The sequence below is a fragment of the Homalodisca vitripennis genome, chromosome 2, assembly GCF_021130785.1.
Source record: "Homalodisca vitripennis isolate AUS2020 chromosome 2, UT_GWSS_2.1, whole genome shotgun sequence".
NCBI classification, from domain to species: Eukaryota; Metazoa; Arthropoda; class Insecta; order Hemiptera; family Cicadellidae; genus Homalodisca; species Homalodisca vitripennis.
Window position 1 is genome coordinate 100,096,941 of NC_060208.1, and position 24,588 is coordinate 100,121,528.

Sequence of the window (24,588 nt, forward strand, 5' to 3'; positions counted from 1 at the left end):
AGGCAAAAAATATCAAATAAATAAAAATTATGTAATTTCAAAACCTAATGAAAAAAGAACACTAAAAACTTCTGTAAGAATTTAACCATTAACAAATTTTAACTTAAAGTAATAACCTTCCCCAAAAAATCTACAATATCAATGCTATCTCAAAAAGCAGTTTTGAACATAAAGTGATCATAAACAGTGACTCTGTGGGTAATTAAACATTTCATAGGTTTTAGTGAGAGAAGTTGCAAATGTGGTGAATAAAGCACCATATAAAAGTACTCACATGGTGTTTATAATTACAGTGGAAGCAATTTGTGTTGACCGGGGGTCCATGGCCCAGGTGAAACTTGGGTTGTGTGCTCGTCCCTGACTGTGAAGCGAGCCCAAGCGGCTGTAGCGTGTGCGTATGACATCCAGCGCACTGGTACACCATCGACAGTTTACTGGAACATATAGCCCAGCAGATGCAATTAATTATAATTATCAAGTGAACCATATTAAAAGAGGTGAATGTAGCACAAAGCTGAGTACACTTTGTAAACAAATTTGTTTCAGAAATTTTAAACAAGTTGTTTCTAATAGTACAAGGAATTAAAAATATACAAAACTACATGCTCAACCTTACGTGTTATATTTTACCTCATTTATTTGTTCCTACACGACTTAATTTGGAATTTCTTCTGGATTCGATATTATGTATATAACGTAGTGCTTGAATATGGTTATTTAATTTATGTTGTGAATATTCCAGGTTTATTTTTATGCGGTTAGCAGCCACAGTTATTTCACAATAACCACATACTCGCTACACTGCACCAGTGGCTAAGAACTTAATAATTATGCCACTTTTAAGAATTTTCAGTAACGGATTTTGTATTATATAATTGAAATTTGTTATAATGAGATTCCAAGATCTAGAACTCTTCACAAATATCCAGTCTAGACTCACCTGGTGGTTCGCTTGCATGTGACGGGCGATGTGTAGACCTGCACTATCAATCTGATGTAGAAGTCTGCACTAAACGACACCAGAGGCACAATGTACCGCCCGTACCGGTTTGCGTGAGACTCGATACACTGCAATGCTATCCTCAGTGCCTGTCACAGATAATTTGGTCACGCTCTGTAGCTTATTATTTCTTTCAAATTACTACAGCACAAACATGTATTGTAAGGCAAGAGGAAAAGGATGAAAAGAGACTCAGAAAGGGATAGAATAGAAGGGTGCTGGCTCCCATATAAAAAAACTCTTTTTAACCAAAACTGTGCAATCCCTGGATTCCTACTAAATTAGGTGACAGTATACGTGCCAGCATTCAATATCTAATTTACAGATAACTGTATAAGCATAAACAAGTAAATACTACAATAGACAGACAGGGTGGCCACTGATAACCTCTGATTCCCAGTTTTCCCAGTCAAAAATTTCTAATTCTCTAAACCATTTTTAAATAAAATAAAACACTGTAACAATTTAATCCTTATACTATGTGCAAAGGTGAAGGTTTATCATCACCAGCAGTATTTGCAGGAAATGCTACAAAGCTGGGGTGGTCTAGCAAATTTTGTCGCTAGCGGTATGCGAGAAATTTGGCAGCATTTCATCACTACATAAACCCCTCAGTTTTTATCTCTGTGTCTTCTCATTTCTCGACATAACATCATGTGTACCTAATAACTTTCCCGTGATTTTTAGAAAATACATATAACCAGTTTTGAAAAATAGGTATGAGTGGGGTTAAAGGTCGGACAAACCAATTAAAATTTCAACGTTATTAATGTATTCTGTTCACCCTCCTGAACAAAAATATATATGGTTTTAGGGTTTGAAGTCACAAATAACTTTGTTTTTTAATAATTTTTCATAAAATTTATAATAATGATATTTTTGATAATAATTTAATGTAAATGTACATATATATATTAGTTATATTTATTTACTGTGCTTCTTGTCTATGATTTACAGGGTTATCTGCTCCAGATAGCTTATCTGAGTGTTCTGTGCTCAGACAGTTAAGTTATGCACCATCTACAATTTCGTGTAGTCTCTTCAACAATGGTATCTATTACACAATCGCGGCATGTTAACTCTAATATACTGAATTAGTTTTGAAAGTTATTTACGTGTTTGATTGTGGATTATGTGAGCAGTTAAAATATTTGGAAATTAATTTATTCCTTTTAATTGGTCATTATTTTTTGGAAGTTACCAAGTGGTACATAGTAATGTTTTATAACTTTGTTATTTGTAATTTCCACCCACTGAAACCTTGTATTGTTTTGTTCAGAAGTGTGATAGGCATAGGTTAATAAAATGAAACTCCCGCACCAGTCGTTAACTTCATAATTACCGTAATATAAAGAGAACAACTACTGTGGGGCAGACTCCAGTCCAGCATTGAGGGTCAAAGGTCTGCGATGCACGAACACTCAGTGCGAGATTTTGCAGGTACACAAGGTCTGTTCGGTACAACCAACAAATAAACCAAATACTTTTATCTGAACTCTTACTTTTAACTTTAACTTTTTCCTTTTGGGAAACGTCTAAGAATCCCATGCTACTTTAAAAGAATTCACAGAGATTCAGGATCTGTCTACCATCGAGCAGCTACCGTCTACGCATAGAACCAGCAGACAAGCTAGTGTTAACAAATACAGATATGGAAAATACAAACTTTAATAAAAATATTATTTATGCATCACGTTATTTTATTACTGTATGTTTATTAATAGTTTTACAAAACTAATAATAGAAATATTAATAGAAATAAAAAAACACATTTTAGTAATCGGTAATTTGCGTACTGCCAACAGTTGTCCACGAATAGACACAACACTCATGAAGATAAGCCAAAATAAATATAGAAAATACTTATAATTAAAATATTATTTATTAAACTACTGTAATTTGTTATCTACCTATATTTTTTTCATACAAAAGTAAAAAGTGTGTTAGCAATCAGTAATTTGCATTCTGTCAATCAGATGTCGAATTGTGGGGGTTATACCATGTACGGAGCTGGTGGTCCCTATCCCACAGTCTTTGAGGCAAAAGTCACAGCCATTATATAATGTGCTCGTGAGAATCTTCGTCTGCAGTATAGGAGTAAGACAATTAGCATTTTCACCTATAGCCATGCAGCATTGAAGTGAAGGTGTTGGACTCTCGTGTGTTCAACTCCAAACTTGTATGGGATTGCCATAAAGTAGTTTCTTCCCTTACCAGTATCAATAATGTGACTGTTGGGTTCCTGGTCATGAGTGAATCTGAGAACGAAAGAGCTGATGCCCTGGCCAACTTTGGCTCAGTGTCCAACATGACGGGACCTCAACCGTTCTGTGGTATTTCTAAGTGTGAATCCTTTGGATCTATCTCGAAATGGGTTCAGGCTAAATATGAGAGAAAGTGGAGGCTGCATACGGATTCGAGAATGAGCAGAATGGTCCTACAGTCATTCCCCCAGAGTGGCATCTGACCTTCTCTCCTTAAGTATATCGGTGTCTTCTGGGGTTATGGGTCTGACTACAGGAAATGGTCATCTGAGGAAACATCTTCAGAGTCAGCATTCTTTGGGAGGAACCGCTCTGTAGAATGTGTTACGAGCAGGATGAACACCTGCTCTTTGACTGTACTGCCACAGCAAGGGAGCACTATGCTATCTTTGGTAGTCTGGACAAGGGTGGTGAATTTTCCCCGGAGGACCTGATCGATTGTTTTTGGCGGTTTGTCGATCTGCTGAAAACATGGAATGGTTAGCCTCATGGTATACTTCTGGAGTGTGAAAAGGCCCTTGAGGCTTAAGTGGCAATAGTCTTAAAAGAAGAAGAAGACTTTTTGCCAGTTTAAATGCAGAAAGTTTATTCGAGGTTTGGAAGTGACTGTGATATTAAAACACATTACTTTCTTTTTTAACCTATGTAATATGATGTCCAACTAGAACATGTGTGTGAGGAGCAATCGTTCAATGACCAACCTGAGACGCAATACAAGTGACAAGTGGTGGGCAGTGAGCGTTAGAGTGGCGATTTAAAGTTTAATGTTTGTATTGCACAGACAAAGAACGTTCGACACTGGCCACGACAGACGTGAGCAGCATAGTGGCACCATGGTGCCACTAATCCACTGCTAATTTCAGACTATTAGTGCAGTCATTGAAGCGAAAAATACGGTCTTACCTCCGAATTTTTTTACTGTGAACCGATTTGCATGAAATTTTGGAATTAGGCTCATCTTACCCTTAACTTCAAAAGTGAAAATGATCTGAACTCCGCCTATTATTTTTAAGGGGTGTAAAGAACCCCTTAATGGAAAAATTGACATTGAGCCATTTTATTGCTAGAAAACATATCTAATAGTAAGTGGTGTAATTGTAGTGTGTTTTCTAACACTTATTTTATTTTATTTTTTTTTCCTTGGGGCGGCCTACTGCCATGCACTTAAGCCTCAAGGGCCTTTTGCGCACCCCGGAAACACCATGAGGCCTACCAGTCTACAACTTCAGCAGTTCAACGCCGAAAACAACCTATCAAGTCCTCCTGGGAAAACTCACCACCCCTGTTCAAGCTACCAAAGATGGCATACCGCTCTCTTGCTATTGCAGGGCAATCAAAGAGCAGGTGCTCAGCAGTCTCCTCCTGCTCATTACACCTTCCACAGAGCGGATCCTCCTGAAGGATGCCAACTCTGTGTAGATGCTTCTTCAGGTGACCATGCCCCGTAATGAGACCAATGACCTTAGAAGACATTGATCTGTTTAATGAGAGAAGGTCCGAAGCCACCTTGGGGGAAGGTGACTGTAATACCATTCTACTCACTCTCAAACCCGGATGCAACCTCCACCTTCTCCCATGCTCCGCGCGAATCCATTTCGAGACAACCCTAGAGGATTCACACCTTGGAACACCGCACAACGGTTGAGGGCCCGTCATAATTGTTGCTGAGCCCTGGTTGGCCAGGGCATCAGCTCTTTCGTTCCCAGGAATCCCCTCATGACCAGGAACCCAACAAACGGTTACATTGTTGATTCTGGCAAGGGAGGAAACGGTCTGATAGCAATCCCAATCAGCCCAATTTGATTTGATTGCGCAAGAATCCAGCGCCATCAGCGCTGCCTGACTGTCCGTGAAAATGTTAATCGTCTTGCCCCTATATCGCAGACGAAGATTCTCACGAGCACATTCCATAATGGCTGCGACCTCCGCTTGAAAGACTGTCGGATACGGACCCATAGGAACCACCAGCTCCCTACATGGTCTCACTCCCAGAATTCCAGCGCCTGTGCCGCTTTTTGTTTTGGAGCCGTCTGTGTACCATTCGAGCTCCGCTGGTGGAAGAGGTTTCTTCCCCTCTGACCAATCATCCCTTGAGGGTAAAATAATCCTAAAGGGTTTGTCAAAGGAAAACTTTTGTGGCATCTGATCAGAGATCATGTGCAAAACATCCTCCTGTATCAGAGTGCCAATTCTGCAGTGCCCACCGCTGCAGCCCGACCAGAGTCCCGTCTACTGAAGACAGTAGGCACTCTTCCTGGCCATAGCTCGAATGACAATGTCCAGGGGGGCGAGATTAAGACAACAGTCCAGAGCCGCGCCTGGCGCACTATATTAAAATCATTTTCAACCCCTTTAAAATCATACAACCCTTGCAAACAACCCCTAAATTGAAAAAATCACAAAAAATACTTTGGTACGACATAAAAAGATGTAAGTATAGAGTAAGTAATATTTTATATTCTCAATAATAATTATCAAATTTTTAACCCCCTTTCAACCCTTGAAAACTACCCCTTGGTAAAAAATTGTTTAAAAAGTTTTTTTTATAAAATGAAAAGGATTTAAATATTATTCCACACTCTCGAAAATGATTATCGTATTCTTAAGCTTTTCTACCCTTAAAACTACCCCTAAATTAAAACAGTAAATATTTATGATTACATATTTAAAAATAATTTAATTTAGAGTAAAAAATTGCCATTTATTGAATAAAATATTTACAAATTATATAAAATTCACTCAAATGTGTTATATATACATATAAGAACATTGGTATGTATTCATGCCTACGTTTCCAAAATATATGAGCCATATTACGTATATATATATATATACACACATTACAATAGTTTTGGGTCTCTATTATACTGTGTACTTTCACATTGCTCCAAATATTCACACTCCGAAATCTTCAGTTACTAAGTAGAAAAAATATGATAAGTTTCTGGACCATAACTCCTACAATTTTCATGCTATCACAATTTATAAAAAACCACTGTAAAGGTAATTAAGAGAGCTACAACATACTTAATTGCAATATGTAGTAAAAAACCTTTTTCTAAAACGGTGAAGGGTTAAAGGGCTTAAGAGAGGCTGTGATTGCGCTGCCACGCGCTCTTTAAACAATCATATCTCCATCAATTTTCTGTTTGACAGGAAAAACAAAAAAACCAAATTGTTTGTCAGAAAAATACCTACATTATTCATCTTACACTTTTATACGTATCTGTCGTCATTTTTGAGATATTATGAAAAAAGGTGGTTTTTTAAAAATTTGAAATTATTTTTAATCGTGACTTTAAAAAAAAATATTTGTCCTGAAGCAGCCAAACTGATAAAATCTATCAAACTCTTCATAATAAAGTTAATTCTAGGCGGAATACGTTTAATTTTAATTATGGTGGAAATTGCACTTATGAAACCCATTGATTTAAAATAAAAAACATTAGATGCTCCTCTTATTTGCAATACAGCTCACTTATTTTACGTGCAAAAGACTTTTAATAGTGCTCATTGTAAAGTTATTTCAAGCACTACAAAACCCTTTTTTATTAGAATGCCTAAAATGCATCTGCTCGCCGCTAGATGGCATTGACCACACCGATCAAATTTCAGACAAAATAAAAAAACGGCTTTGATCTTTAATATCTAGCTTAATATTGCACTTAGAATACTTTATAAAAAACCAAATTGTTTACTTATTTACCTGCTACAATTTTGTTTTTATAAATTTTTCGATAAAACGTATATTTTTGGAGATATTTGCAAAAACCCGATGAAAAACGTGAAAAAATTGTGAATTTTCAATTGCCAATAACTTGAAAAGTATTGGATTTTTCGAAAAACTTTATAGACGATTTTTTTGCTTAAAATTAGGCCTTCTATCGATATCCGAGGTTATTTTGAAAAATAAAAAATTCACCCCCGAGAAGGGGTGGCAACCACCCCCAGGGTGGTTGCGGAGTTCAAATCATTTTCACTTTTGAAGTTAAAGGTAAGATGAACCTAATTCCAAAATTGTATGCAATTCGGTTCACAGTAAAAAAATTCGGAGCAATAATGCTTCAATGACTGCACTATATTTTTTTCTCCTTGTGCTCAGCCCTCAGCTCATTCTCTCATTGCCGTGCATCATGTCGGACCCAAATGCTCCCTTCTCAGCTTTACTTGTAGCAAACCCGCTATTTTCTTCTGGAAAAGGTGTCTTATAAAAAAATCCAACTGACATTCTGGTGTACTCAAAAAGCCGGGTTACATCTCTTATCAAACTGTCAAATAGATGATAATATTCACCAAACCAAACTCTAAGACTGTTTATATGGTGGACACTACATTATGGGCCTGAGCAATCTATCTAATAAACGTTTTATCAAAATGCTATTTTCACTCAAGAATAAGAGTTAGACAACTTTGTTCAGAGACCATTTTGGTGACTGAATATAACAAACAGAAAAAGAAAGTTTGTATCGGGTCCACTATCGCTTTACCACTCTCAGCTACCGCTCATATTGTGGCCGAGGCCCGAGATGATCGGTCAGCCGACTCTCCAATGGTCCAATGGTATGTTACGTGTTCGGGGGCTTGCCGCAAATTAGGGGTAGAACTAACTAAGATAAACTCCACTACACTAGTGGAGACAACCAGAGTCAGATGGGACTCACAAACATATGTATATCTTTATTCACAGTTATACAGACCATGTCATGCAAAATATGATGTGTTTAGATTAATCATGTCCTGATTCAAAGAGGTGTCAAATTATTTTTTGATTTCATAAGTTCTTAGAAATGGAAAAATTAAGGTTTGTTAAATTCCTGGATTATTTCCGGTCAGGTGGCCACCCTGAATACAATACAATACAGTACTTTTATTTCTCTAAAGATACAATCTTGTACATAAAGAATGAAATGCTACTTAGAATTAGATTGCATGTACACGCAAATGATGTGATAATATTTAACAGTTTCTGTTCTATCAACAATTGTAAATGTATCTTGTCATGATGTAACATTCTCCTTTCAAAAACAAACTTTTATTTATCTTTAGTACATATGGAAGTTTTTTAGTGAAATTTGTTATAATTGTTGCATTCTCAATGATAACAAGTAACTCACCATCTCATGACAGGCCGGACTACGGATGCTGATTGCTCCATACTTGACGTAACAAGTCTCGGGCGAGTTGCCAGCCAGTACTGCCATGTCCGTACACGTCACAAGTAACAGTCCTCCATCCCTTACAGCCTGTGTTATTGGACAACAACTTTTATTAATCCAAAGACTATACAAAAAACTAAATTCAATATGGTTAAAGCCTCTAGGTGAATATAAAAAAAATAAATTTCCATGAGGATAAATTTTAGTTAAAAACAGATGTTAATAAAACCAATAATGAGAAAAAACAGCACTTGGATCTAAGAGTCTTTCCACCTGTAAAAAGAGTAATTTGTCACTAAAATAGCCATAAGCCTAAAATAGCCATCTTGTATTGTTCCAACGAATTTAACCCTTTGAACCCCAGACCAAAATATTGATGGTGGAAAAAACGTACCAAAATCATTTGACCTAAGAACTACCGAGAATCCCCGGAGCAAAAACAGCTGTTTTGCATACTGTTTGTAAAAAATTAATACTTTTGCTATTTTTTATGCTATTGTCTTGTATTACACACCAAAATGTCCAGAATGAAATTGTATACACAGAAAAAGATTAGTCTGAAGTATAAAAAAATGTTTAACAGCATTAAAATAATTTTAAAATATATGTATATAGATTTTTTAGGCAAAAAAATTGATTTTAAGATTTTTTAAATTAAAAAATAAGAAATATTTTTACTATGGGCACCCACATTTTATTTTTCTAAATTTAGTTTTGTGTATGTACAAAAAAAATTATATTGATATCTCTAAAAATAAACTTTTTTTGAATTTTTTATATAAAAGTATGTGACTTGTAAAAACCTCTAGGCGTACAACACAAAAATCACTGATATTACCTAAATAAATAAATTAGTAAATAAATAAATAAAAAAAATTAGTATTTTAATAAAATACATATAAATATGTATTAATACTCATAAAATAAGTATTTTACGATTTCAAATAAATATGTATTAAACGCATATACCATGGCGACGATATTACGTCGCCCGGGGATTCTCGCAACTTCATTGGCGACGATACATCGTCGCCGCGGGGTCTTCGCATATCTTCTCGGCGACGATATTTCGTCGCCTGGGGTTCAAAGGGTTAAACAAAAAGGTCCTAGGAAATTGAAACTTAGTATACAGGTTCCACTTGATCTAAGGAAAAATCCTACAGATTTCGGGTAAAAAAATCAGAGGGCAGTCTGCCTGTATGTGCAATAACTTCTATTGATAGACTAACAGCTTAACTAGGTATTGATCTATAACAATCTTCCTGGATGAATTCACTCATCTTAATTAAGAAATAGAAATGTATCAATAAAACTATTCCAATATGGCATAAAATTTAATAAAAGTTTAGATCTATTGATTTTTATACAATTTTTCCACTTTTCACAGTTTCTAGAATTATCCATTCTTTCAAAATACCTCATAAAATGTTATTTTATATTACAATTATTGTTAGTAAACTAAATAATTTACAAAACTAAAAATTTAATGGGATAATATATTTAGGACTAATGCAATCACTATTTTGAACTACATTATACATTATTTGAAAACATAAAATAATAATAAAAAATAAATATATCAGACGGTTAAAAATATTGTTAAAAAGGAGGGGCCAACATCAACTAAAAGCAATAAGTAATAAATTCAAATAAATATAATAAACATTAAAATGTGATAAACCAAAAAATGCATTAACTTCCGAAATTACACCAGTGATGCTTTTATGATTACAAGTATCTTTATTGCCCAACTGTTATATTTAGTTATGTAAAATACCTAGGTATGTATCAATAAGGGTAAATACACAAGGTTTATAAATACAATGGTATTTTGAATTTTAATTAAAAATTCTGCCTTTAGTAAGTGAAACCATGGCAAATGTATGTAAAATAATTTCAGAGTTGTTACAATAGAAGTTAGAATTAAAGAGATCTAGTCTGTCTAACCTGAATTTCAGAAAAAAAGTTTCAGAAGTGAATGATGCATTTTTATTATTTAAAGGAAGACTAATAAACAACATATATTCTGTAATTGTTTTAAAACTGTAAAATCTTTAACGCGTATGTATGTTATCATTACTATTATTAGGCATATTTTTAGTAAGAGAGTAGCAAGCACCTTCTCCTCCCACACTTTAGTTGTTATTTTCCATTAATAACACTAATATTTGTCTTTAAATAAATTTCTGGATGAACTTAAAGCTTGAGTGTTAGACCACTTAAGAATAAAGTACATATACGTGTACAATGAATATAAAGATACACTTTTTACAGATTTTCTTGATCGTGGCAACAAGGCAAACTCTAAATCGGCGTTGGAAATATAATTCACTTGAACCAGAAATGCTCATGTACGGGCCAAACTCACGAAAAGCGTGCAAAGCCGCGGGAACCAGCTAGTTATAAATAAAAGCTAACTGTAGTAACCTAGTTAACTGAGCGTCAACAAAGTCTAACACTCAAGAAGTTGAAAAAATATAATTTATATCCGTTTGTTCATATGATTTCTTGAAAACAAATTGACCTATTAATATTTGAAATTTTGCACAACACTTAATTTCTATATATGCAACATCAAGTTTGATCATGTGCATGTAACTGCATGAGATTTGACTAAGCATAAAACAAACATTGTTCATTACTCTTAAGGGTAACCATGACGATAACAAGAAAATCATAGAATAAACAATTTTGTAAACAAACTGAGTACATTTTAAATCTTGACATGTAACATAGTACTACATGTAATGAAGTTACTTTGTTAGATTGATCATTAAGACTTTTATTAAGTTTCATTTGCTCCTTCAATTGTGTTGGTTTAATTGTTATTATTTTGTGTTAAAAGTGTCTTTAAATTATAGTACACATACAAATAAAATAATACAAACTCAAGCATTTAACTTTGGGATCAAAGACTTAAAGGTGACTTCTGAACCACCATCATTGTCCAGCAAGCAAAGATAAGATCACTTGCCTGCCTTGCTAAGATCTGCAAAGAACTCAACATCTGCTGGTACAGACAAGATATCAATGAAGATCCTTAAATCTTGTGCAGACGAGTTACTAACACCCCTAGTAAAAATTACAAATTTGTTCATGGGAAAAGATATCTTTCCAACAAAACTAAAAACATCAAAAATCCATCTGAAATTGAAACAAGGTGACCTCAAAAACATAAAACATAACTAACTATAGACCGATCTCATTTACCCTCATATCTAATTCCCCTAAGTTTCCAAGCTCATTGAAAAAAATCATACTTACTAGACTTTCAAACTACATACAACAGAATCAATTACTCATTGATTACCAGCATGGATTTATTTCTGGAAACTGCAATAATAGACCTAATTGAATACATAATAGACAATATTGAAATTGGCAATACTATTACTAGTTTATACCTTGACATTAGCAAAGCCTTCGATATTATACCAGGCTAAACTCCAAAGTTTGGGCACTGCACTCAGGTGGTTTACTAGCTACAAGACAAATTGTGGAACTAAAGGAAACTTCAAAAGGAGGTACAAGACCAGTTCAGTCTGAGTCTCTGCCAGTAAGCAGAGGTGTTCCACAAGGCTCAGTACCTAGACCAGTTTTGTTTATTTTGTTCATTAATGACTTTCCAGAACATTTAAGTGAATATTGGAAAATGATCTTGTATGCTGAGGACAGTGTTCTACTAACATCTAACAGTAATATAGAACAACTAGAAATAAACACCTAGATAGCTATGAACCTAGCACAAGAATGCACCATACAAAATTATCTTGTCCTTCATGAGCAAAAAACAAAACAAATGTCACTGGGTAGCAAAAAAGGGTCCATAAATGAAATGCCTGGCCTCCATTCAACAAATAAAGTTAAACACCTGGGAGTTATCGTGAATAAAAACTTAAGCTGGAAGAGTCACACAGACAGCCTCTGCCTAAAGCTTAGCTCCGCATTGTTTGCTTTAAAAAGAATTAAAGTAACCAGCACTCATGAAGCCATAAGAAAGCCATCTGCATTATGGAATTGCCGTTTGGAGTGGTTCTTCGCTGAAGAACCACCCTAAACAAAGAAGGTAACCTCCGCTGAGTCCTGTTTAAGCAGAAAAAAGTAAAAAGAGTAATGGCAGGATTAGAGTTACAGATAGGTGCAGAGATATTTTCAAAACCTGCATGATCCTGACTGTGACATCAATTTATATCCTGGAAACTACCCTACTATGTATTACCAAAGAAACCCATCATATGCTGGAGTGAAGCTGTTCAATAAGCTGCCAGACAGGCTGAAAAGGGACGACACTGCTACCATGAAGAGAACTTTTCAATGCTGAACGGAAGAGAGGGCTTTCTACACGCTGAACGAGTTCTTCACATGGAATGATCAACTTTAAACTGGAATATGACCTCATCCAGATCATACATTTCCCTATCACTTCCCAATCTTTTTTTTCTTTTTTCCTGCTCTGTAACATATCTCAAAGATATTGTTAATAAAGAATTGTCTATAGTCTATAGTCTGACACATGGAGCAGTTACATTAAATGTTGCATAACTTTCTTATCATTTAATATTATTGCTTGTTAATATTGTGAATACATTAATTACATGTATATACCTGTACAGCACTATCAAGGAAACGAGAAGGACATCCATATGGGTCCAAGTCAATGGCATCATACCACTCCTGGTTTGCCTGACGCTGGTACATGAGCATCCTATAACAAAAAAATAAAATGGAGAATATAAAAATGTACAACAAATTTTTAACCAATTGCGTAAAATTTTTAAGTAGAAATGATTGAAAAATTGTGTAAGTTAGAAATAGATTGTGAATACTTCTTAAATAGGAACCGATTATGTAAAATTATTAAACAGAAACCAATTTTGCCAAATGATTAACAAGCCACAGCCCACATTAATACAGACAGTAACTATTTTCTGTATCAGTGCTGCACATACAACTGTCCATATGACTACACTAGTCTGTTACGGGTGAAGAAATTAATTTTGGATAATTTTTAAGTAAGAAAAAACAAATCACACATAATTTTTAAACAGAGTGTTAAGTATTGCAGAGTCAAAATCAGTCAGTTACATACATTCAAACTTCTGTCTGCATATATTGTTTGGTTACATTGCACATTGTTTACTGCCATGTTAATTAATAATCTTATATCCTGTGAAGCCAACTGTTTTGGTTATAAAAAAAAAAAAAAAAAAAAAAAAAAAAAAAACAGATTTATGTATATTGCTGAAATTCGGGCCTCACACTGCGGCAAGGACATCAACACAACTGGATAAGTTTCAGTAATTATTACTGGAAAATCTTACGGTCTTTTAAAGACTTTGTCCAGTCTTTAAAAAAAGGCCCCTATAATGATCCAAGTAGCTACCGCCCTACCTCAGTCATACCAACCTTGTCTAAATTACTATAAATATTGGTCTATGACCAAGTAAGTGACTATTTAAAAGAAAAGAAAATTTTAAGTCCATCACAATTTGGTTTCAGAAGAGGTAAATCCACTATTGATGCCATTGATAAGCTAATACGAAACATACTGTCAACTTTTGAAAATAAAGCCTTTGCTAAGGCCACTTTATGTGACCTAAGTAAGGCCTTTGATTGTGTAGAACACAGTACTGTACTCTTTTAATCAAATAGAAGCATTATGGAATTCATAGATGTGCCTTTGATTTTATAAAATCATACCTCATCCAATAGAACACAAAAAGTATATATCAAAGGAAATTGGTCACAGAAAGTCAAAATAGAGTACGGTGTCCCTCTGGGATCAGTACTTGGACCCTTACTTTTTATCATATATATCAATGAGATAATATTGGCTGTTGATGGTAATACGCTTCTCTACACTGATGACACAACTTTTTTCAATAGTAGTAATAACCTTAATAAACTAAAGAAATTAACCGACACCACAATAAACAAAGCATCAATATGGTTGAAAGAAAACGGTTTTTTAATGAATGAAACTAAAACTCAAAACATTTTGTTTACTTTAAAATCAATTCCTGAAAATAGTTTTAACCTTGAATCAAGTGTAATCAAAATTTTAGAAACTCATATTGATCTTTTACAGGGACCTCACATTGATTTTATGTCTGCTAAATTATTTAGAATTTTTTTTTACTGAGACGTCTATCTTGTTGCATAAGTGAAAATTATGTTTGGACTGCATATTTTGACTACTTTCAGTCAATTTTGAGATATGGATTGAGGGAAATTAGTGCTAGAGTTCAGGAAATACTGGTGCTTCAAAAGAAAGCTGTTAGAATAGTTGGTAAAGCTGAATATCTCGATCATTGTATACCTGTTTTTATTGACCAAGGAATTCTTACAATAGTTAATTTATACTTGTTTGACTAATCAGGTTACATTTTAAATAATAAGGACTTAATAAACTATACACAAACACATAATTACAACACCAGAAACAGAAATAGCATTTCAATTGACTATTGTCGGCTGAGCAAATCTTTAAATAGTTATGCTGTAATTGACTTAAAAGTGCATAACAAATTGAAACATCTGATTGAAAAATACCGTCTTAAAATCTATAAAAATAAACTTTATGAATAGCTGTTACAAAATCCTTTCTATAATATTGATGAATTTTTTTTATATTAACAAAATAAGACTTTTAATGATTGTTTCAAGATAAACTCATGATATAATCAGTGTTATTCTCAACTAGACGATTAATGTCTTATATTATTATATACATAATATTTTTGTATTACACTTATTCAATATAATTTAGAGACAATGCTATTTAGTCTTTAGCTGAATTAGACTTTGTCAATGCATGTAACATGTTTTAAGACAAATAAACAAACTTATTATTATTATTGGAAAACAGTTAATTGATGAAAGAAAGTGTTATTTAGTTAAATGAAATGAACAGGTGGGTTCACTTTTATTACAGCGTTATCAAGTCCAAAATATATTTTTTGAATACCACACATTGAATAGAATCATACATATTGTACTAATACTTTAGTCTTAATGTAACAATGAAATAACAAATTTTAAGTAAGCCACCAGTCAAAGCAATCAACAAAGCCTAACCCTCGTAAAAAAGAACTCGTGTAAAGAGTACAATGGTTGTACAAATTTTCTTCAAACTTAACAATATTTTATGTCTCTAAGGTTAACGTCTATATATTAACATTATAGTTATTTGGTACGTATAAGGCTGAGGCCAGAGAACATTTGTAATAACTTAATAAACGTGCCTACCCAAAATAAATTTCTACTGGTGATAAGTCAATAAAATGTTGTATTCTTAACTTTTCAGCTAGGATCAATCTAACATTTGTATATATTCTGGAATAAATCTAGATTTTTACCCATCAAGATTTCCTGATCATTTAAAGAAGCTTAAAATGTTTATTTTTTAAAATGCAGTAGTTGTAAAACTTACTACAGTGAGTCTGAATTTTTGCATGACAATCCGTAGTATAAATGTGTTATTTTGTTAGAGATGTAGCCTCGAAAAGTGTTTTATAAATATAAATAACATAATATGAATAAACCTTTAACACTTTTAAACTTTTATTTTTCTTACTAGTAGTAAGAAAAATAAAAGTTTAAAAGTGTTAAAGGTTTATTCATATTATGTTATTTATGTGTTATTTTGTAATGCAGTTTTTACTAAACCGATTTGGTTTTAGAATAGAACATATTTTAGTAACCTGTTATTGTTGTTGATTAATTAATGCATTTTATCTTGTGTTTTAAGGTTGTTTATTGACTGGTTGTTATTATAGTATATTATTTTGTTGACGTTATTTAATTTATAAATATTTTATTAACTGTTGAATTGTAGTTTTGTTATTTTGTGAATTAGGATTTTTTTTATATGTCATACAATTTTAATTACTTATTTTAACTAACTGGTATTGTTCGTTAATGATGTAACTGTTAAACATGTAAATGAAATTTAACATATAATTATTGCTTTTAAAATTTAGTAGTACTCAGACATATATTTAGACTTGGCATTCTGGTACAACACTGACTTTATCAATATATAAGACCGTCATTGACATTGTATATTGACGAGCAACCCATTAACACAACATTATTTATAATTGTATAATTGTGAATGTTATGTTGTAATGAATATCTTGATTCTTAATCTGTTTGGTTATAAAAATATAAATTATATTATATATATAAAAATATTATATTATATGGTACATCAAATTGGGTTTATACAATTTATAATGAAAGTTTAATGTCAAAACATTGATAACCATTTACAGGCCAATGACAAATACAATTTTAATGGTTTCTTATGCTTTCCTTGATATTAGGATGTTTGTATTATTCACATACTTAACAATATTTACCCTTTTGAAAATTACCTGATAATATAAAAAGTAAGCAAACAATAAAATACAATACTATTTATAATAAGGCTACCAAAAGGATTTGCATACTTTCAGGGAAATGGCTATAATATAAAATCTATATCATATTCTCTACATTTTATTTTTATTTGATAAATTATAAAATGGTCTTCCTTAATATATAGCTTAGAAAACATACATAGTTATATATCTGTATTACTTATAATGTCAACATAAAAAATATAACAAATACATTTCAAAATATCTCAAAATTTGTTACAAAATTATTCAGACTCAAGCTACATGTGCTGTTATAGAGGATAAATTTATATACAAACAAACAAAGTCAAATTTACATACATTGTACGAATCATTTGTTTGATTACTTCCGAGCAGCTGACATCTGTGCATAGACACACCAGATCACATGAGTAATCTTTTTTTGTAGAAATAAAAGAATGAACTTCAAGTCAAATATTATTTACAAAGCTATGATATTTTCCTACTTTCATCTATAAAGTATGGTCTTCTACACATAAAGTAAAAAAAAACCACAATTTAAAGATTGTTTGTTTGCTACCAATCTGCAATCGTAACAGACACAGATGTACAGAGATTAACAAAAAAAGACATACCGTAGAATATATGAACTTCAAAAGGTAAATACTTTCAAAACCACATTTTCCTTAATTTTATTGTAGTTTTTAAAACAAGATATTTTATTAAAACATGTTGTACGAGAATAAGTTTGAACCGCTTATTACATAATTTTTAATTTTGCAGAAGTTTGTTTCCATACTATTGATAGAAAAATTATCCTTTCCTACTAAAGGATTCATACAAAAAAAACTTTAAAATCCTCTAGATTGCAAAAATGACAAAGCAAAATATATGGTAAATTAGTAGAAAATCTGATGTTTTTGTAAATAAACATTACATATAATCAAAGACTCAAAACTATAAAGATGAAACTCATAAAACCCCAATTTCACCAATATATTATTGTGCCTTAAATTTTTTTTTAGAAAAATTACATATAACCATCTACTGCTTTAACTTAAAGTAGTACATAATCAGTTTTATAAACAGCTGAAAAGTGACAGAAAATGGTTAGCCAATGTTTAAAAGAAAAGAAAGTGTATTGTACTACCAGCCTGAATAGTTTGAAAAACAGTGAAAATATGTCCACTATTATTTCTGGAAAATCTTAGAATTTGAGATCAGATAACCTTTCATTTGATTTTTCATGACCTGGTTGATTATATCCTGATAAAATTTAAACATTTGTGTTATTTGATTTGGTTTTAAATAATCTATATAAAAAAATGTGGAACTCACGAGGCATCACTTCTTGAAGTAGTGACCAAATCTTGGACTCCGTTATGTTCTAGATTCTTTTTGATGGCCTCTACAGCATCCTCTGAGAGATCGTTGGCAATCACTTCCTTCACCCCAGGTATCTCCCGGGCGTAGCGAATGGACCTCAGACCTGTGGCTGACAGTGCTTCCAGTATTGTGATACCGTTCTGGATATAAACATAAGGGTTAATCACAGAATAAAACAAATTTGAATAGCTGCTGCTTTAAACTACATTCCCTTATGGATAAGATGAATATATTAAAGAACATACAGAGTGGCCAATAAGTCAGCCCTTGCTATTTTTTTCTGACAGAAAAAGAAAACATGTAGGGGTTTTTCTGACAGAAAAAGGAAACATGCAGAGTTTTTTCAGACCAACATGTCTTCCTTCTGGATAAAAATTAAGATTTTGGACCACCTGCCAAATAGCAACGGCACAAACTTGAGCTTTTTACACATAGCGTAGCTACGGTGGAAAGGGTTGATTCTTCAATGCAAATATTGAGTTAAGCTTCATTTACATGTCTTTTTTTTACATATTTTGTAATATGGTAATTGTAAAATATAGCATTATAATTACAGAAATAAAAATACATAACTATTTAATTTAACCACTTCATATTATTAGTTGTTTTACTGCAAAAAATTATACAAAATTTAATTAAAACAAACTACAACAAAAATTTAATTTCAGAAAATTTGAATATTTTTTTCATAATAGAATTATTAATTGAATGGGCTAACAGTAATGCCTTTGGCCATTATCATAAAGCAGCATGCATTGCAGATGGTGATGAATAAAACACATCCCTCGAAATAGTAGGCCTATCGATCAGTAATATCTATATATCTGATCACAAATGATTGACTTAACTAAAAGTACAGTATTACAAACTCAACGAACTATATTATTCTACATAGCAAAAGGACAAAGATCCTCACAGTAAGTGTATTGTGCAATAACTATGTAATGCTCTATGAAGGACTAAAACTAAATAATACCTATATTTCCTTTTAATCCTCACAAATTAAAAAGAAAACCATATTTAATCCTAACTATTGTTGTAGAAATACTACAAAAGTAACCGCAGTTCGCTTACATCATTGGTAGTAGTGCAATCTCACACATTGGCATGCACGGCATGTCAGTCGGCATACAGCCATGACAGTTAGAAAGTCATACAAGTGCTTGTTCATTTTCTATAGCTTTGCAAAGCATACTTGAATGGGTTTGTTTTAAAATGGATAAACAAAAAAAGAGAAAAAAAGTTGATTCACGACGAAGAAAGGAGTGGCAGGCCATCAACAGTTGAGGTGTGCTAGCCAGAACTGGAACCATTCCGACCGGGACATTCCAGGCTCTAGTTCCATGCGTTTCGTTCCGACAGTGGTTGTCTACTTATTTAAGTTTCTGGCCGATTTCGTTCCGGTACGATATAATACCAAGTTCTGATATTTGAATTTTAAAAACAAAGTCTATCTGCTCAAGTTGTATCTATGATGCAAATAGATACAGAGCTCCATAAAATTAATCTTTGTTAATTAATGGAACATTTACCAGCCTAGTCGTTCTGTCGGAACCATTTTGGCAGATCTAGTAAAATGTTCCAACGGAACATGGAGTTCCAAGCTGAACAGAATCGGAACGCCCAGAACTTCTAGGCACGTAACCTGTTCCAACAGAACATGGAGTTTCGAAGAAGTTAATTGTTCCAGGTCCGTTCCGATTCCAGAACGTTCCGATGGAACTGTTCCAGTTCTTTTGGCACACCTCTAATCAGCAGTGAATGATGAACTTATCGAGAAGACCAATTAAACAGTTAGAAAACACTGACGTTTCACAATCTCTGAGCTTTGGATCAATTTCCACAAATTTCCAAGACTAGTTTGTTTGGCTCTGGCTTGGCTCTAAAAGTTGACGATGATGAACTCAAAGACACTGTCACTGGCTGGTTAAAGGCGCAGGTGTGGCAGAATTTTTAAAGAAGGCATTTCTAAGTTAGTCAAAAAATATAAGTGCTTAAATGTCAAAGGCAAAACTATCTACAAAAGTTGTGGAAATAAATAGTTTTCAAATGTCTGTTGTTTTGTCGTTTTAGTCACTGGAAGTTCTCTTCATAACTTTTCAAGAGAACTCTTCATTTAATATTCTGTAAATTTTTATAATTTTTACTTCTTTACTCTATTATTATTATTTTAATTATGTTTGAAATTTTAGTACTTCTCCTTGTGTTGGTTGACTGTTCCCGTGTAGGCTACTTTCCTAAGTCTACTTTCTTTGTCATGTTGAATTAACTATGGCTTAGGCGGAAACGAGCACTCACATGATCTGAACTAGAATTTAGGTACTTTCTAGAGGATGTTTTCCTTTTGGCCAAGCACTGTGGCCAAAGGTATTTCTAACGTAATTACAGTTATTATTTTAGGCTTTCCTCCCTTTTATACATACAGGGTTTGTCCGGAAAGTAATAGGACTGATTTTCTTTCGCCGAGACTGTACTTCGGAGAGTGCGCGCACCGACTGGATTTGGTAGAGGGCCTGAAAGGCAAGCATTTTGAGACGACAGAGGGGATCCAAGCAGCTTGCACCGCGGCTCTCAAGGCTATTCCGGAGAATGCCTTCTGTGACACCTTCAATGCTTGGAAATCGCGCTGGCAGCGCTGCATCGACGCAGAAAGAGCCGATTTTTAAAGTTTTTAAAGAATTGTAATGATTTGCTCAATAAATTTTTTTAAATCGACTCAGTCCTATTACTTTCCGGACAAACCCTGTATTATACTACTCTCCTATACATTTATTTTCTTGTTTTAAATAGACTTTTTGCAAATAGTGTGAAGTTGCGAAAGTAAATATTTACCCCAAAAGTAATCTATTAATCATAAAGGAGATAGATATTAGGAACTCCGTAAGACTTACATTTTCAAGCTTTAAGAAGGTTAGCACAAGGGGGAGTTTTGGCGTCTTTTGAAAAAATGTTCCTTTGGTAGAGGTCAATTTATGGGGTGAAATTCAGCTTTACCTCATATTTTTTCTTATGTTTGATATTTTTAGGTTTTTGTTGGCTATGTCTCCACATCTGGATCTGATTAATACAAACATCCAAAACTGAATAAAATATTTTTGTCTTTTCTACATTCACAGTAATGATACAAATTGTATCATTTTAACAGTAGGCCCTATATATTTTATTTCAGCTGAGCACATTTTTTTTTTGTATTGCATGTCATAATACTTATTAAGCTATTTACTTTAAAATGTTTAATGTTATTACAATTTTATTGTTATATAATTTAATCTGCTACACTGTTAATAGCTGTTGTTAAAATTTGTGTAATATTTGATCAATAAATTTATTACGGAGAAACATGAAATTAAACACAAGTGGCACTTATTTTTTTATACTTACTGAGCACTAACATACAAATGATCATTTGAAAAATATCCTAAATTCACTAATAAATAACACTTCTCATTTGCTTTTGACCTACTTACTTCACATTTCTTTCCCGCCTCAAACACATTCTCTTCTGAAGGATCGGAGTCATCTACGAGGGTTTCACTGTTAGCTGCTGCCTTGCGCTTCTTGCCTCTGTTACGAGTACGTGGATCCTGCTGATGCATCTCAGAAAACACAGTCAATGCAGCTATACTGTAACACAAAATTAAGTTATTGGCATAAATTATTCATGCCTGTCTAAAATATTTTAGTTATTAAAGATCATCCTTTAAAATATTGAAAGCCTATCCATGGTACTTCACAAAACATTTCAAAATATTTTTCACATCACAATAGGAAGTAACAAGATTGACAATATAAACAATGATATCAAAATAAATATATTAACAGTATACTATGTAGGCCTACTTAAAAAATTTGCTATTATCAAATGGTTCGATTGTTTTTATCCAAAGGATAATTCAATATTACAATTTATTTAACTTAGAATCTGATTTCAACTTATTAGTTATAGTAATTTTTAATGTATGCAATAAACAACAAGAAGTAACTAATATATTGAGACTTTGAAAATGGCGATGAATATGAGGAAAATTTGTAAGATATTTCTCACAAGTCAAGTTTATTATTCTATGAGTGTTTATGATTAAAAGGGAACAAATTATAAAACAAGTTAGCTTATATTTTAAGTATAAGAAAATTTACCTCATATCCCTATTGAACTCCTGAACTTTGTTGTAAAATACATTTTTTGTTGCTGATAGCAAAATTTCTGCTGATCCTTCTTCTATGACATTCTTTACTTTAGAAATGGTTGTTGTAATCTTATCATCACTGTCATCTGGATGCTCAGAACTATGGCTGAAGGATTTTGATTCATCATGACTTTCTCCATCCATGTCCTGTAGTGACTGATTGTCAACTACACTTACATTCACTTCCCTACCACTACTTTCATTTTGATCTTGATTAACACATGAATCATTGATATTTAAGTTGGGATCTACTTCAATATCATCTGCATCATCTATTTCTGTATTACTTGAATGTTTTGGAACAGTATCAAGTTGATCAGAAATTTCTTCTGCTTTAGCTGCTGTAGAAAGAAAACTTATAAGTGAATTGAAGTCTTTATCAATATCTGTTGACTCTTTAGTCAAATCGATCTTTATTTTCTTTGCTTTTTGCTTCAGCATGGCAGATTTTGGACCAGGTTTGTGTTTAGGTTTTGTACGAGTGATTAAAATGGAAGAGTTTAAAGATGATGACGTTCCCCCTGCTGGTGTAATTGATATGCCACTTCGACTTGCAAGTTTCTTGAGAACATTTTCTTTAGTGTCCACAAATGGTTTTTCCTCTGTTATAACACCTAAACTTGCCAACTTCTGGAAAGCACTTTCAGTAACTTTACTAACTTTCGTAGTTTTATTGATCTCTTCTCCAATTTCTGGTGTACTGGGTACAGGTAAACATTTCTCATCAATTCCTATTTTATCTTTTTCATTATCCTCTACCTCTTGACTTTGTTCTGTTGAATTACCAACACAGCTACTTCGATCCATGGTTGGGCTAATTCCTTCTCTTTCATCTTCCATATACTCATCACTATTTTTAATGCCATCTCCATCTTCTACTTCAGTATTGATGTTGTCTAGATCTGCTTTCTCAGCAAATAATTTATCATTCTCCAACTGGGAGTCTGACATTCTTTGATCATTATCCTCCTCTATTCCACATTCTTCATTTGTTTCCATTGGTTCTTCCTCGTGGTTTTGATCAATTTCATTTCCTAATAAAGATACTGCTGCTTCTTCATTACAATTTTCACTCTCTTCATTCACATTGTAGCCATTCTTTTCGGCTAAAGTAGGGCTATCAGAGGGTCCAGGTGCTGGTGAACCATCTTCATGTTGGGTATCTAATTCCCTCTTAGGTTCACTATCTTGTGTTGCCACACTGTCACTTTGTAAATTATCATGGTGTAAGGGAGATGTTTGATCACATTCCTGATAGTGTTTTGATGATTCAGAAAGTTCTTGATCTTCTGAATTTTCTAACCTGTGATTATTTTCCATGGTATTCAAGTTGAAGTTACACTTTATACATTAGAACAACAACTACCTTTAAAATAAGTAATCTAGTAACATTTAATATAAGCTATTGGTAGCCTATTATAATTTTAAACTTGTATTTAGCCAAGTAACCATAAGGGTTAAGCCAAACAGCGTATTAATTGCCGGAAGATAAGCTAGATCACACTTAAAATATATTTAATCCGTTACAAGGGAGTTACGCCATACAGAATACAAATTAATAATACATAACATATTTAAAATACCACATATTTACTTGATATTCTACACAACGATAACAAATAGTTTTAGACTTATTCGATTAAATACAATAATAATCAACAAACAGTAACACACGCTCTCACTAACATCAAACCTTCGGCACTTCTCAAGATTTCCAGATTTCTATTTTGGTTCATTATTTTTAAGTTTGAAATAAAAAAAAGTTACGGTACCAATCACGCCAACAGCTAACAAAAACAATTGTGACGATATACTCATTATTTTGGTAAATTAGTGCAAGCTATTATTTATCTAAAGAGTAACAACAGTGACACTATGTAAATAAGATTAAGTTATTTATTATTACTGTACAAATATCTTTTGTGGTTTATCAATTAAAAAGGTGGAAAATGATATCATAAAAAGTGCTATGTAATTTAGTTAGTAAATATATAAAAGTTGTGTCATTTACTAATTAATTAAAACTCTATATTGAAAAGTACTCAAATACAGTAAAACAATACTAACGACTATATTATTCATTACATTTATAAATACATTAAAGTTGGATATTTATATACTTGAAAACAGCTATTCCTTTCCGTTTAGATGTAAATTATTGTAACTAACAAAAATACACCTTTGAACACTTTTGTAGTATTTATTTATACAATGTACATTTTAGGTTTGAAG

At 32.9% G+C, this 24,588-nt stretch overlaps 1 protein-coding gene across 1 annotated transcript in view; it reads right to left on the reverse strand.

Moving 5' to 3' along the window:
- LOC124354435 overlaps positions 1-24,078 on the reverse strand; it is a 29,373-nt gene extending 5,295 nt beyond the window's left edge. Inside the window, exons 1-7 of the mRNA XM_046804882.1 lie at positions 22,307-24,078; positions 21,637-21,793; positions 18,122-18,309; positions 13,026-13,125; positions 8,379-8,507; positions 941-1,089; positions 275-434 (exon numbers count right to left, since the gene is read on the reverse strand). Of these exons, the coding sequence (XP_046660838.1) occupies positions 275-434; positions 941-1,089; positions 8,379-8,507; positions 13,026-13,125; positions 18,122-18,309; positions 21,637-21,793; positions 22,307-23,676 (2,253 nt within the window). The 5' untranslated portion in view covers positions 23,677-24,078. The remainder of the gene's footprint in view (positions 1-274; positions 435-940; positions 1,090-8,378; positions 8,508-13,025; positions 13,126-18,121; positions 18,310-21,636; positions 21,794-22,306) is intronic.
- Positions 24,079-24,588: the final 510 nt, after the last annotated feature.